At 36.5% G+C, this 16,371-nt stretch overlaps 2 protein-coding genes across 3 annotated transcripts; one reads left to right on the top strand and one right to left on the bottom strand.

Annotated features, from left to right (window-relative positions):
- Positions 1-183: 183 nt before the first annotated feature.
- On the top strand, positions 184-4,025 carry LOC130710460 (protein DJ-1 homolog C). Its single transcript, XM_057559740.1, has 7 exons — positions 184-753; positions 883-1,032; positions 1,502-1,681; positions 2,350-2,430; positions 2,527-2,727; positions 3,416-3,553; positions 3,646-4,025. The coding sequence occupies exons 1-7, from the start codon at positions 364-366 to the stop codon at positions 3,865-3,867; spliced, it is 1,362 nt and encodes a 453-aa protein (XP_057415723.1). The 5' UTR covers positions 184-363; the 3' UTR covers positions 3,868-4,025.
- Positions 4,026-4,981: 956 nt separating this feature from the next.
- Positions 4,982-8,454, bottom strand: LOC130710461 (bZIP transcription factor 46-like). 2 transcript variants are annotated; one of them, XM_057559742.1, is made up of 5 exons: positions 8,298-8,454; positions 6,391-7,590; positions 6,008-6,079; positions 5,891-5,920; positions 4,982-5,412 (listed from the first exon to the last, which is right to left on the bottom strand). In XM_057559742.1, exons 2-5 carry the CDS (start codon positions 7,459-7,461, stop codon positions 5,335-5,337), a joined length of 1,251 nt encoding a protein of 416 aa, XP_057415725.1. In that variant the 5' UTR covers positions 7,462-7,590; positions 8,298-8,454; the 3' UTR covers positions 4,982-5,334. The 2 variants fall into 2 exon arrangements, with proteins under 2 accessions (XP_057415725.1, XP_057415726.1); XM_057559743.1 differs by having other exon boundaries at positions 6,391-7,516; positions 8,298-8,402.
- Positions 8,455-16,371: the final 7,917 nt, after the last annotated feature.

Raw genomic sequence — 16,371 nt, 5'->3', positions numbered from 1 at the left:
TATTTTTGCTGCAATTGGACTAAAGTCATGTTATTTTAACTGTAATTAAAGAATCCGAACTTATAACTCTCGTACTAGTCCAAAACATCAACCTCTTGACTCGTATAGATGTTTAAGTCCCGGAGGGTAGTCCCGGCATTTTTTAAAAAAGACTAGGGTGACAATTCTAAAACTGGGGGTGGGAAATCTAATTCCCCTCCCAAGTACTATCATTCTATCTTGTGCATTCTTTACTTCAATATTGAATGCAACTCATATTGACCTTAATGGATAACTTGTAGTTGGAACTTGGAACCAAGTTGATATTCACTTCCTTTGTTCCCTTTTGAAGTAGAGAGCTAAAACGGTAACAGACTCCATTCCATGTCGTTGCTATTCCTGCTTCCTCAACCTTCCACGAGGCTCTCTCCGGCGACCGTCGCCTCCACGCGCAGCGCACTTGGTCTCAAACCCTCCGCCTCCATCGCACCTCCACGGTCCACCCCAAAACCCCTCACCATCTCCATCTCTCCACCGGCAACCGATAGCGCAAATGCAGCTCCTCAAAAGAAGGTCCTGCTTCCCATCGGTTTCGGCACCGAGGAAATGGAAGCTGCTATCTTGATACATGTCCTCCGCCGCGCCGGTGCTCACGTCACCGTGGCTTCTGTCGAGCCGCAGCTTCAAATTGAAGCCGCTGGAGGTACCAAGTTGGTAGCTGACACCTCCATCTCTGAATGTTCTGATCAAATTTTCGACCTCATTGCTTTACCGGTTAGTTCTCAAAATGGAGTTTTTCTTTTGCAGATAACATGTTTGATAAAATGAACTTGCTTTTTTTGTTCATGGTTTGCATACAATGATTCAAACATGGCCTAATATTGCTACCATTATATGCAACAGGGAGGAATGCCTGGCTCGGCGAGGTTAAGGGATTGCGATGTTCTGCGAAAAATCACTTGTAAACAAGCTGAGGAAAGGAGGCTCTATGGTGCTATTTGTGCTGCACCCGCGGTTACCCTTTTGCCTTGGGGTCTTTTGAAGAGGAAGAAGGTGCTTTCTTTTACTTGGATTGGTTTAATATCTGTTGAACTCATTCTAGGAAAGGAAAGTAATACTATGTTTTAGTGTTTATGTTGTTTAAAAGATGATGAAATTGAATGGGGTAGGGGTATAATAAAATGCATTTTCATCTCATATTTTCCCTTTTCTCCTTCAATTTTTGGGAATGAGTTATCATTGGTTTTTCTCTTTTTAATTTCATGGTAAAAGTATTCAAACAGTATTATAGTTGCTTTATTCAATTGTGTTCTGTTCTACTATATTACAGTCAATTCCTTTTCTTTTCATTCTACTTTTGATCCATTTAACATTCAAAGATATAAGAGTTTCATCTCATTCCACTTTTCACACACTAGGCACCCAAGAGGGTTTTGGAGTTTGATTTATTTTTTGCCTGTTTGTCTTTTATTTTTCTTTTAATATTTTGATGAGGCTAATTTTCACCATTTTGTCATGCAAGACAACCTGTCACCCTGCATTCTTTGGCGACCTTCCCACCTTTTGGGCGGTTAAATCAAACATTCAGGTCTCGGGAGAGCTTACAACTAGCCGTGGCCCTGCTACTACTTACCAGTTTGCTTTATCGTTGGTTCAGCAGCTATTTGGGGACTCTGTTGCTAAGGAGCTTGCAGAATCGTTGGTAAGCTGTTTTGCAACCGATTTTGCACAATTTCGCGAAAGGGAAATGCAAATTTAGTAATCACTTGAAGACAGCATTCTAATAAGATTCAGTTATTAGATATGGAACTAGTTGAATTGGCGACTTTTAACCAAGAGTGGAAAAACAAAACAAAATGATTGACAGAGAGGAAAAGAGAAGAGCAGAAGGAAATAAATGCAAAATGATGAGTTTTACTTCAAATTGTTTCTCAATCTGGATCCTAAAGTTTGGTCTTGACTCTTGATTATGTTTGTTAGTAATAAAATATAAAACCATTCACACGTCTTCACCTAACAGCTTAAGCTTTTGGAATAGTAGTTAGTGACATGGTATCAAAGCCTCTATGACTAAGTGGTCTAGAGTTCAATCATTGATGTCCTCATTATTCTAACAAAAAGTTGAATTTCAGCACATGAAGGTGAGCATGTGTATTGTCCATGCTTCAAGCTCAATGGGCTCTTGCTTGAGGATAACATATAAAACTATTCACATGTCTTCATCTAACAGCTTTAAGTTTATGGGATAGTAGGTTCATGATAATGTTAATGAAATTTAATCGCTTCTATTGTTCGTCATGATATTTGATGTGTGTAGGCTTATCAGTTATGTTCTGTGCCTGATCAAACACTCTTTCTTCTTTTATAAAGTTGATGAGAACTGCTGATGATAATAGAGTCAAGAAGGAGTTCAATGAAGTTGAGTGGACTGTTGGCAACCATCCCCCTAAAGTAAGTTACTATCATCATATCTGTATAATTTGGGAAGAGTTTTGCTGCTTATGCTTCTGCTACTAGGGTCTTACAGTACACTATGATGATGCCTAGATTCTTATCCCAATTGCACATGGTTCTGAAGAGATTGAAGCAGTGACACTGATAGACATTCTGAGGCGAGCAAAAGCTAATGTCAAAGTTGCTTCTGTTGAGAAAACTCTTGAAATTTCGGCTTCGCAAGGAACCAAAATAGTTGCTGATGTATTAATTAGTGACGCACAAGAGTCAGCACATGATATGATTATTCTTCCGGTAATTTAAATTCCTTAGAATATAAAGTTGTTTTCTTAATTGGGTGGTGGTGGTATGATATGGGTTTTGTTGGTTTTGTTTTGATTCATTAAAATTTGATTTGATTAAAAAATAATTATGATGTTTAGAATATTGTCTTTCGAGCTGCTCCTGTTTTTCGTGGTGAATAGTACAGGCTACAATGGCAAGTCTTTATGGTTGTGTTTTGAATCATTATAATATGATTTGATTTTAACATGATTCTCATGTTTGTAAGCCATTGCAAAATATAGGTTTTGAGTTAATTTGTAAATCAACTTTTTATGTTTGGAACACCTTAAAAATGAACAGAGTTCATTATATTTATATGCCTCTGCACTCCTATCCTTAACTAGAATAGGTAGAGTGGTTAAATAAGGATAAAATTATCATTTCAAGCATTTAAAACTGAAATAAAATGAAATCCACTCAAATCAAAGCAAATTTTAGTGGATTTCTATATATGCAAAACTACAATGATTTGAAAATCAGATCAAATAATGTTACACGACTCAAGATGCCAAAAAAAGAAAAGAAAATAGAATCATAAACAAACGTAGTGTCTTCTGTTCCAGGTATAATAACTCGATCCATTTAGCTTAGGGTAGTCATTTTCTGCAGAATCAGACCACTCTTGTTTTTTGTTGCTGATATTGTCATGAATTTTCAGGGAGGAATTGCTGGAGCTCAAAAGCTAAGCAAATCTAGAATTCTGAAGAAGCTTCTTAAAGAACAAAGTTCAGCTGGAAGAATATATGGTGCTGTCTGCTCTTCACCGGCCATTCTACACAAACAGGGTTTACTAAAGGTAGCTGACACCATACTATCTCCATTGTGCTTCCTAATCCGATTCTTTAGTAAAGCCCTACTTAACTGTGAAGTCTCTTTCTGTTGTTACAGGACAAGAAGGCCACAGCTCATCCCTCTGTCTTAGATAAGCTTAAAGAAGAAGCGATAAAAGACGCCGACGTAGTTATTGATGGCAAGCTGATCACTAGTGAGGGACTTGCCACTGTAACGGCTTTTTCATTGGCTATTGTGAGCAAGCTATTCGGTGCTGGAAGAGCAAGAAGTGTAGCAGAAGGCCTTGTTTTTGAGTTCCCTAGGAAAAAGAGTATGTGATTTGTAAGTACTTATAGGTGGGAGAAATAGTTATAGTTAGTCTAAGAGATGAGAATTTTGGCCATCTTCCACAGCCCACACTACACTAAAGAGGGATGAACAATATTTGATTAAATTGTACAGAATTATGTTGTCAATAGTTCAGCTTCTTGGTCTCATTTTTTGGAGGATTGTTGCATTAGCAAAAACATATGCAGAGGATACGAAATTAGAACACTAGTTTAGTGCATGTTTCAAACAATTGCAAAGTTAAAGCTGAGAAGAAAAATTGAAGGAAACTAAATTCTGTATTTTTTCTTTTCTCAATGAATATGAATGCTGATCATGTAATTCTACATGGATGGTGCTAGTAGAAGATAAGCAACTGAATCGTAAAGAGAAAATTTAGTGCATCTAACTAATTAACAAACTAGCCCCAACAACCTAAATAATAGCATGTGAGTAAACTTCATGTGATGTGCAAATTCTTCATGTTTGCATGTTATTACTACTTGAGCAGTCTTTACCCATTCTTTAATAACTTGAGCTAGAGTGCTAGACACATTATATTTGAGTGCATATTAGACCCACGCGGGAATTTTTTTATTGGTCATAAGGGTATCAACTTTACAAGTCACATAGGACAAGAAATATTCCTTTATCATTGACACAATATACTTCTGAAGATTTTGTTCAATTATCTGTCACTCTTTTTTTTTTTGAGTTCAACATTCTCTGTGACTACAATATGTCCAGCACCTATGATTCGCACAAGCAATGCAATCTCCATTGATTATTTTAGTAATTTCACAAAGTTTTAGGGCTATCTTTTTGCCAAGGTTGTAGAAGACTTGGTGGAAAGTTAAGACTTAACATGCGTTGGAACAGGATGTAACCCTAATAGCAGAAGGTGAGCCGAGATAAACATCTTGTGTCATCTTCTCTCCTTAATTTCATTATTATTTCATGTTGTAACTAACTGAAGATTAAAACTTGAAAGGATTTTCTACTCAAACTCTTTCTACAGATCAAACAGCTTTTGCCATTCAGTAATGTAAAACTTAGTTGAGATTTACTTTCTAAATTGAGAAAAACTAGAAAAAAATTCACCAAAATTTAGAGCTTAAAAAGAAGATACATGAGAGCCCAAGTCCATTGATTAATACACTATACAAACTAATATTTACATTGGACACTGAGGTTAGAAACTTACATAGCCTAATAGGCTTGTCTTATCATCATCCAACATAAGAGACAACAGCATATAAGCAAATGAAATAGTTTATTATACAAGATGCAGGTTTAATTAATGTACAACTAAAGTTCCTAGTTCCTATACATATAAGCTATCGCCCTATCTATTATTGCCATTGGACTGCATTTATCTCACATCTGGAATATACACTCCAGTCCTTAAGACATAACAATGGCTTCCTTTGTAGAGCTGTCACTTAGAAACAAGGACCAACCAACTCACGTTGTCTTCCACTACCAAGGACCTGTAAGTGTCCTCCTCAAGCATTGTCTTTTACTATTTCCCCATGGCTTGTACCCAGAGTTCAAATCCTGCCAAAATAAATGGAATAAAAAAGTTTATTTGACTTTCAAGTTTCAACTACAGTGTAAATAAATCATCAAGGAAATGTTTCATAATTTCAGAGTGAATGGTGAACTTGGTCCCTGAAATATTTCACCGCTGCAAGTTAGTCCATAGAAGAAGGAAATGGATATGAAACCCTTTGAATATGTAAAATATCGGTCAAGCTACCCTACAGTCAAATTTGATCAGCTAAAACGTCAAGACTAACTTGACTAACATTTTTACACATTCAGCAACTTACGAACGCATTTCTTTATTTCATGGACTAACTTTGGCAAATTCTCTCAAGGATGAAGTTGACCATTGACTTCATAATTTCAGGCTCCCCACGTTTTGGTTTATCCTCATGGACAACCAAAGAAAAAATAGGAAAAAGCATAGGTAAATACTAAATACTGAGCTTGTCTAGAGAAAACTGGCAGTCATATGCAAAAGATTATATACCTTATTTTTCTGCATTTCCATAATTTCTTCCTGTACCAAAACAAATATAGTCAGAGACTGCCAAAACCATAGTTGGCAAAATACTGATGAGGATGTGGCGCAAAATGAGAAACATACTTGTTTTCTTTGCAATTCCCTGTTTATTTCCTTCAATTTTGCAACTTCAGACTCTAGTTCATAAGTGTAGGCCTGCCATGTTCATCATAAGGCATTACAAGAAATCATTTTGAGATAAAAGAGGGGCACCTTACTAAGCAGAAAAAAAATCATTTGTATTGAAGAATTGATAACTAATGAACTCAATACGTACTTAATTTTTCAGATAAGAGAGATAAAACATGTAATTAATTTAATTTCCTACTGGCAGTATAACAAGAATGAAAGAGACTTTTGGATGCGGACCAAAGAACACTTACTGGAGCTTATTTAGTGCTTTTTTTTAGCAGATAAGCTCCAATAAGTGATTTTTGATCCGTATCTAAACGGGCCCAAAGGCTAACCTGCTTGCGAGCCCGTGACCTGGCAGCTGATTCTCTATTTTTGATCATCCTCCTTTGTCTCCTCTCAACAACTTTCTCCACAGGACCACTCTTCCTTCCCCTGTTGATCACACAAGGAACTGGTGACATTGAATCTACATTGTTCTTTGTGATCCCATCCGGTGATATTTTACTTCCTGGAGAAGCACCTGGAGCTGAGACATTGGTTGGGGCTAAACCAAGCATTCCAACACTAGTAACTGCACTGCTTTGAATCATTGTTCCATTCATTGAATGTTCCGGGGCGCCAATCATCCCTCTCCTTCTCCCAGGGCTAGCAAGTTGAGCATTGTTTAACGCATGCATAGAAGCAGCAAATGTCACATTTGCTGGTTTAGGGAATAGTGGTGGAGGTTGCTGTTGTGCTTGTCTCTGAGATTGGTTTGAGTTTATTGGAGGAGGAATGTGTTTTGGAGCTAAGTTATTTCCCTCAACCAAATTCCCATTATTTCCATTTGGGTGTTGATAGCCAAGAATTAGTGGACCACTGTTATTGTTGGATTTAGAAAAGTCACCAAACCATCCATTATTTCCATTTGGCCTTCCAATTTGTTGTGGAGGCATGTCTTCTCTCACAACCCCAGCTCTAACCAAAAACTCCTCCAAAGTTATTTCACCTAATGTTGGTTGTCTTTGAGGCATGGATGAACCACCATTCCCACTCCCATCTTGGGCTCCACCAGTACTTTCTTTGAGCAAATCCCTCCAAACCTCATCAACTGTTTTCTGACTAAGAGTCCTAGGCAATGTCAAAGAACCTTGCCTTTGCAAATTACCACCCGGGTTGTTATGACCTTCTCCTCCTCCACCAGCCAAAGACGAAGTCTCTTCAGCAGTCCACACATTTTTCAAGAGCTCATCCATGTTCATTGATCCAAAATCCTTTCCAATTCCACCAATGGTGTTCTGCAACTCATCAAAAGTCAATGAGTAAATTGATGATGACTGTCTCACCAGAGGAACATTCCCTTGTGGCTTCCCAGCTCCCATTGCATCCCAAATGGGGTTATCACCAGAGTTTCTGAAATTCATCTTGACCCCACTTTCCAATACTTAAGCAGAAGCAAGAGGTTTTCTTAAGCAATCTCTGTGTCAAGTATCAATCATGTGCCCAATTAGATCATATGGTATTATCAGCCAGTGTAGTTTGCAATGATTCCCCTGGATTCAGATCTCACTTTTCAGTACATTAAAAAACATTTAATTAATAAAGCTACCACAACAGATCATTACTACCCTCTTACAACATTACAGGGAAACTCATATACATGTAACCATATCTTAGAATAAACATTTTCACAAACCCTTCATGTGCAATTTGATTCACAACCCAGATCAAATCTTCTGTTATTTTTAGTATTTTTTTCAGCTCAAGATTCACAAGTGAAAATATCCAAAAAGTTTGGTAAATTAGATTAGTTTGGATCCTGATCTAGTCAGCAAAAATCTGATGTGGATGTAACTTAATTTACACACCAATAGTTAGCTCAATCCTCCTTAACACCCAACAGTAACACCCTTTTACAAGTTTAACAAAACAACCCATCTTGCTTTTTCTATTGAAATCACTTCAATTTAAAATCCTTCACATGCGACACCATCAACTATTTGATAATTTTGCTATTTTCTGATTCGAACATCGTTACTATTTTGGGGAATTCGCAGTTGATGCTGCTACGCGAAGTTGGATTCCTCGAGATCGGAGAATTCAGAACTAAGGCGAGTGATTTGGTTCAATTTATAGTGAAACTGTGTTGTTATGGAAGAACAAGAAAAGGGTAAAAGAGGAAAAAACTAAGGGGAAAACGAATGATAAAAAAATTGGCGGTGAGAACGAAAGGAGACAATTGAATTGAAATTGAAATTACCTTGTGTTGTTTGTGGAACACTCGTGTTGTTGATGAACGTTGTTGGCAGCGATCTTGAGATTTGGGAGTATGGTGGTGTCGACAAGTGTCTTCTGCCGCCTTCTCACCAGTCAGGATTTAAGGGAGAGTCTCAGGGACAGGGTGTCATTTTGTTTTTCTAGTTAGTCCCTTGAAATATAGCAAATGCTGGTTTTAGCCCCTAAAAAATATTTTTCTAGTTTTTAATCTCTGAAAAAAATTTGTTTTAGATCTTGGATTCCTCTCCGGTGAGTATTTTGTGGCCTCAAGGACTTAATGGAGAGATCGTGGTTAGTTGATCTAAAACATACCCTTCGAGAACGTAGTGCTTGTGGTGATTTCTTGGCTAAGTTGGGAGCCCGTCAGGAGGACCCTTTGCACATGGTGGCTTCTCCCCCAAATGACATGGGTAGTTTGTTTTTTGCGGATATGATGAGTGTCTCTTTGTGAGACCGTCGGCCGGGACTAGCCTGTTTCCTTTCCTCTTTCTGCTTTCTTCTTGTTAAGTTTTGCTTATGTGCATCATAGAATGATTATTATTTATCCTTCTTACTTGGAGTTTTTTATTTGATTTTATATTGTGGGACCCACTAACATTATCAAGGAAGAGTTTGAATGTTGTTGTTAATGGAATTTCGCGTCAACCAAATATGCAATGATGACAACGAGCTTGCCAACGAAGGCGATGGGAGTCCTAGCCCCTAGGTATGGATTAGTGGGTTCCGATGTGCCAGATGAGATAAAAAAAAAAGACTTCAAGTAAATATGACGAATCATCTTTCTATGAGTCACATAAAAAAACTTAACAAGCAAGGACTAAAATATGTACTTTATATCTTTAGATTTAAAATTAAGAAATATACTTTAGGGACTATAAATAATATTTGCTAATTTTTTAGGGACTAAAAACATATTTAAGCTTTTTTTAAGTCTTTTAAAAAAGTAGATGGAACCATAGAGATGCTTGAACGTGGACCAACGGTGAGTGAGTTGAATCATTGATGTGATGTTGAGCCAATGAGAGTGCGAAACATGGCACGATCCACAACGTTGATGATAAGTTGCTTTCCGACAAGTTTTCAATGGTCACAAACTTTCAATCACGCTTTTTTGGATTTTTTTCTTGTAATCTCATGTACATGTTTTCGTTTTGTATTTTCATGACTCAATTTTACACATACACCATCTTTGATAATGAGTTTTTGGCTTTGAGGTTCGCTCAAATGCGGGAACCTGGTGAGTGTGGGAAGAAGCAAGATAATGTTTTTTATTACATGACGCGACAGCATAGACGTGGGTTTAGGGTCATTTTGTCTTGCTTCATGTGGGAAGAAAGACACATGTGAATTTAGGTAAATTTGTTGGATAAAGTTGACTTCACATAAAAAATAAAATTACTAACATCACACATAATAAAATAGGAAGAAAAATAAAGATAAGATAAATGATGTGATAGAAAAAGAAGAGATAAATTAAAAATGAGTAAATTGGGATAAAAAAAAATTGTAAAGTGCATATGAATAAACCAAATCAAAATAGGTTATTAATTGTTTTTTCTTGATTCAAATATCTTGAGAAATAAATGGTAAAAAGATAGAGAAATGAAAGATATAATAAATGATATGATATGAAAAAGAATAAAGAGTAGAAATAAAAAGTGGATCAAAATAGGATAAAAAGAAAGTGATATAGCAATGAATGAAAATATAATATTTTTTGGCTTAATCCTCAAATTAATTCATGTCTTTGTCTCGCCGTCTGAACTAGATCCCTCACCGAAAAAATTTGTAAAATAAGTCCTCTATTTTATAAAACGTCCGGAGCAAGTCCTCGCCGGAGTCTGGAGCTCCGGCGAGTGATGATATGGCTTGCTGACTGTATTAATGAGGCTTACGTGGATTTAAAAAATAAATAGAAAATATTAATTATTAATTAAAAATAAATAAAAAATCTAAATAAGCATTAATTAAAAAATAAGTATTAATTACACCAACTTTTTTGACAGTAATTACAACAACTTAATCCTTAATTTAAAAAACAAACAAAAACCCACTGAAATTTCATTGAAGCTACTGAAAATCCACACACTAGTATGTATCCATACAAAGTGCAACTACGGGAAATTCACACACCCACTCATGTCTCAACAATATAGAATCCATACAATATCAATATAGAACTCACAATCAAAGATTAATTCATTGAAGCCTAATTCATTTACCATAAAGGAATCCCACACCCACCCACGTATCAGCATAATTAGAAATTTTAATGCTTTAAGAACCCAACTGGAAACTACAGCAAGCCACTACTGGGACAATACTGGACGACCAACAACACCAATTGAAGAGGGATTTCAACCCAGAAACCTCAAATCCCCTTTCAACCTAGAAACTCCAAACCAAAACCCTAACCCAAAAACCCCAAACCCAAATTTCATTTTTATTTTTTAAATCCACGTAAGCCCCATTAACACAATCAGCAAGCCACATCATCACTCGCCGGAACTCCGGACTCCGGCGAGGACTTGCTCCAGACGTTTTATAAAATAGAGGACTTATTCCACATATTTTTTCGGTCAGAGACATAGTTCAGACGGCGGGACAAAGACAGAGACTAATTTGTGAATTAATCCTATTTTTTTTACACAACCCCACATTATTACTTAGATAAAGTGCGCGCACTTTTATTTTAACCCAGAATCTCTCCACAAAGGTTGTGTCCAACGTCTGCTTTCACAATCATAAAAGTGGTGCGCACATCCATCATTATATTTAGGCCTCAAGTGAGTTAACGCGGTTCATTCTAATTTCTAACTGATTTATCACGAGTTGAAATAAAAATGAGTTAAGTCGAGCGAAATCATTTTTTGGTAAGCCTTTAAAATTAAATTGTCCCCTACATGAATTGATCCATGGACTTTCTCATCCTAGCTCATATGTTTCATAACTCCTATTACCACTTGAACTATCATTCGATGATTTAAAATAAAAATAGAAACTTGACAAAAATACATAAAGAAATATAAAATTTATTAGAAACAGGGAAAAAAAACTTAAGAGACCTTGTGTGAGAGACAAGTATAGTTGTCTTGCCAACTTGCCATAATCATCTCTCATTCATTTCACTTTCTTCCTCTTGACAACGTTCAGCTTCTCTCTCAGTCTTTCTTTGTTGTCACTTCTTGTTTTCATTATTGATGGAAATGCACAGGAATGATAATAAATATAGTCATAGTTTGTAGAATAATTAGTTGTAGTTTATCAGCTCTAATTGAAAACTAATTGAAGAAATTTGCTGAGATCGATTACAAATGAATGACTAAGTTGCAAAAAGTAAATCCTGAAGAATTTTTTTGCCAGCATGGATTCTACTATTGATAATGGTTCTCAACTTGATTATCATGAAGGTGGCTTAGACTGTGAAAATGCTTCTGAAGAAATTAATCAAGTTTTTTGCTCTCTTTGCCATAACCAAAATTTGACATCCCATTCTATTTTTTATTCTTCTTCGTAAATCTAGGCTTCTTCCCACGTACTCCCTCCGGTCCTATTTATAAGCAACAAAAAAAAATTCACATAGTTTAAGAAATGTAGTTAAACTAGATAAAATGCATTAAATTTGTCTTAAATTAAAATGAACTTCCAAAATTACCCTTTGTTATTAGTGTTGGAAAGTGGAAAAGAGAGAGAATAATTAATGAGACACATTTTACAAGTTAGAATTAATAAGGGCATCATTGGAAAAAATTAATTAATATAGCTCAAACTTTCATTTGGTTCTTATAAAAAGGACCAAGATTTTTCTTCTCTTTCATGCTTATAAATAGGACCGGAGGGAGTATATGCTAACTCCGTTCCAAAACTATTGTAGTTTTAACTTTTTTGTTTTGTTTCAAAACCATTGTTGTTTTACATATTTAAAGCATTTTATCTCATTCTCTTCCATTCATGCCCTTATTTAATATTGTATCTCCCAAGTATCACTTTTTATTTCCACCAATCACAATTCTCACCAATTATTTGACCAATAATTTTTATTCTCTCTCTTTCACATAATTCATATTAAATAAGGGTGTTTTAGTCAAATTATAACATCAATTAATGAACTCTTAAACTTAATGCATAAACCTTAAATTACAATAATTTTTGAATGGATGGAGTAGCATTTACGGGGCAACCTGGAAAAGTTAATGTTTTTGTGCAATATCTTAAAGCGTTGGGAAATGTTTCAGCTCCCAAACACATTATGATGAAATAGAAAAGATTCCATAGAGTCATTGAACAGGGTATGCACTTCTCCATTTGTGAGGAAAGACATGATCTTATCTTGCCTACAATTTTGCCAACTGCAGTAGGGAATTCATATGTTATAAAAAAAATACTGGATCTGTATTTCTTGGGAAATAGTGAAATACACTGCCGATCATGTGAGAGAAAAGGACAGAAATTTCTTCTGCATAAAAAATTTATTGTATTGAGAATGCATGCTTCTATAGAATCTACATCACAACCCTCAGCAGTGTATTTTACCCTATAGACTGTGATGGAGTTCATCTTTCTTCATGTGGGCCATGTCGTCATGAAGAACATAGACAACACAAGTCAAAATGAGCTAGACATGTTTCCAACCCGTTTCCGTTTCTTAGACCTTGTTTGATAGGAGAGAGTTTAAAGGTTGTTTGGTATAATAAAAAGAGAAGAGAGATAGAAGAGAAATGATAAGGTGGAAGAGAGAGAAAAAATAATTTTTATTGTGTCAAAACATTTCTGGCGGTTTTTGACAATTTCTGACAACTTATAACCGCCAGAAATATTAAAATATAAATAAATGAAACAGCTTTCCTCTCTCTCCCCATTTCTCTTCATTTTGGGGAGACCGAAAAACTCACCTTCTCACCTCTCTCTCTCCCCCTCTCTCCCCCTACCAAACAAGGGTGCTTCTTCTTTTCTTCTCTAACTCTCTCCAACCTATCTCTCTCTTCACAAACTCACATCTGCCAAACAAAACATTAGAGATTGTTTGGTATGATAGAGATAAAGGAGAGAAAGATGAGAATTAATGGGGTGGAAGAGAGAGAAATCAATTAACTTTTGATTAAAAAAATAATTATTAAAACAAAAAAGTCAACAATGCAGATAGTGGCGGTTCTAAACCGCCACTAACACAGCAAGGAATAAAAAAATTGGCATGTTGGCCCCATCTCTTCGCAAAACGCGAAGACTGCAAAAAGCAACAAAACACCACCCTTTATCTCTCTCTTGTCTACAGTAATTTGGTATCAAACAAAGGTACTTGATCAATCTCTCTCATACCTCTCTCTCTTCCCTCAATCTCTTCTCCATCTCTCTCCCGCCAAACAAGGCCTTATGCTCTGTTTGGTAGAGTAGAGAGAGATAGAGAAGAGATAGTAGAGAAGGGAGAGTTTGAGTAGAGAGAAATAGGTGAGAAATAGAGTAGATTTTGAGGTTGTTTGATATGATAGAGATAAAAGAGAGAGAGATGGAAAATAATGAGGTGGAAGAAAGAGAAAAATTGACTTTTGATTAAAAAAATATTTTTTATAATAAAGGTGTTAGAATGCATTTAGTGGCGGTTCTGGCGGTTTAGAACCGCCACTAAATGCTAAGAAAAGGACAAAAAATATAATAGTGGCGGTTTGGAACCGCCACTAACTGCACCGTAATCAAAAAAAAAAAAACACCCCCACGTGAATCTCTTCGCAAAACGCGAAGAGATAAAAAAGTGGGATTTTCCCACCCTCTATCTCTCTCTCACCTCACTCTCTCTACCACCAAACAAGGTAACTTTCCCTACCTTCCCTCTATCTCTCTTCTTCTCATCTCTCTCTATCCTAACTCACCCCTACCAAACAGAGTGTAAAACTACTCTATTTCTCACTTATTTTTCTCTACTCAACTTCTCTCTTCCCTACTCTCTCTTTTCTATCTCTCTCTTCTCTACCAAACGAAGCTTAAATCTACTCTATTTCTCACATATTTCTCTCTACTCAACTTCTCTCTTCTGTACTCTCTCTTCTCTATCTCTCTCTACTCTACCAAACAAAGTGTTAGAGAAGAGAGATTGAGAGAAGAGAGAGTTAGAGGAGAGAGGGTGAAATCACCCTTGTGGTGAAGGAGAGATTCAGGTGAGAGAGAGAGAGAGGGAGCCAAAATGTCACTTTTTGTTCTCTTCGCAAATTGCGAAGAGAAAGCATCCTGGGCCACTTTTTTTTTTCTCGTATCCTGTGCATTTAGTGGCGGTTTGAAACCGCCACTATATTTTAATTATTGTTGTCATGTGTATTTAGTGGCGGTTTAGAACCGCCACTATCTTCAATCTGACACCTTTTTTGTAAAAAATTGTTTTTTAATTAAAAGTTAATTTTTTTCTTTCTTCAACCTCATTATTTCTCATTTCTCTCTCTCCTTTATCTCTACTATACCAAACAACCTCTAAATTTACTCTATTTCTCACCTATTTCTCTCTTCTCTACTCTCTCTTCTCTATCTCTCTCTACTCTACCAAACGAAGCATTACTCTTATGTGGCACCTGTAACGCCCCAATTTCTCAACTGAGGAGTCACATTAGTAACCTAATAAGTCTAAGGACTATTTCTTAATCCTGAGAAAACACAATATATTTTTTTTTCCTTTTCGAAACAGCTGAACATAATTGAATATATAACATAGACTTTATTCAACAATCCATTCCCGACATAATAATAATAGTGTCATACATCATCATGAACAAGTTTCCAAAGTAAGTACGCTCACTTAGACAAGTGGCGAATATAAGGTTTAAACAACAGAGTTTTCAGAAGGAAAAAGAAACTCAGACATAGTCCACTAAAAAGGGAGAAGCAACTGCTTCATCCACCTCTACTCGACCGCCCACGGTCACGGTCTCCAACTTGAACAGCTAAGCTTCAGCGGAAGGCTCTCCATCGCCTAATAGCGTTAAGCGCCCAAACAACAAGTAGCAAATAGAAAGGGTTAACTCCATACAATTACCATGTATGAAAGAGAAAATCATGCTATTCAAATTTAACTACCTATCATGGTAAATAAACCAACAACATAACTAAACTCATATATCAACAACCTAACATATAACATCAATTCAGATATCGACAACCTAACATATAACATCAATTCAAATATCGACAACCTAACATATAACATCAATTCAGATATCGACAACCAAACATATAACATCAAATCAGATATCAATAAACTAATAACAACATAGGGTTAGGTGTTAGTTCCCTATAATGCAACTATATGCTTCTACCAAAATGGATCGATCAGCAACGTCTCTCAAGACGTGACAATCACGCGAGACCACACCCACCTCATTGCCACTTAACGCCACTCCGGACGGGACAATCGCGTGGGACCACACCCACCTCATCGCCACTTTAGAACATCTCGAAAGATGGGACAATCCCGCGGGACCACACCCACCTCATTGCCACTTTATAACGCCTCGAAAGATGGGACAATCACGTGGGACCACACCCACCTCATCGCCACTTAAGAACCAAAGCCTATATGCCAAGTCAGTCAACAACAATGCCCAAACCAATGATCAACTCAGAATAACCAACTGTTATTCATAATTTCAACAAGCATAACTCAATTCAATTGCATACTAACTCAGTTCAATGACAGAAACCAGTAAACGGCCAAAGCCTCTCAGAAAACGGAGACACACGTCTCAATAAGTTTACTCGGCCGAAGCCTTCAGAAAACATTTGGCACAAGCCTCAGAAACAGTCAACATAAGCAAGCATAGTAATCATAATCATCTGCCAATCAATATAAACATCTTCATCTCAAACACAGGCAGTGCGATAAAAGCATGCAAGACTCAAAGACGCTCTAAAACTGAGTTACCCTTACCTTCGTGAGTAGAAGTTGGGCATGGAAGTTGTGAACCTAGAACAAGGAAACACAATCATCAACACAAGCTTCACTAGAAGCAACACGATCTAACAATACTAATCGAAATCGTAAAGAAAGCTTTTAAAGCTTCAGAGTTCCTATTTAGGCA

This window comes from Lotus japonicus, chromosome 4 (assembly GCF_012489685.1).
Source record: "Lotus japonicus ecotype B-129 chromosome 4, LjGifu_v1.2".
Lineage (NCBI taxonomy): Eukaryota > Viridiplantae > Streptophyta > Magnoliopsida > Fabales > Fabaceae > Lotus > Lotus japonicus.
Note: the sequence above shows the minus strand (reverse complement) of the source record. Positions and strands in the feature narration are given on the sequence as shown.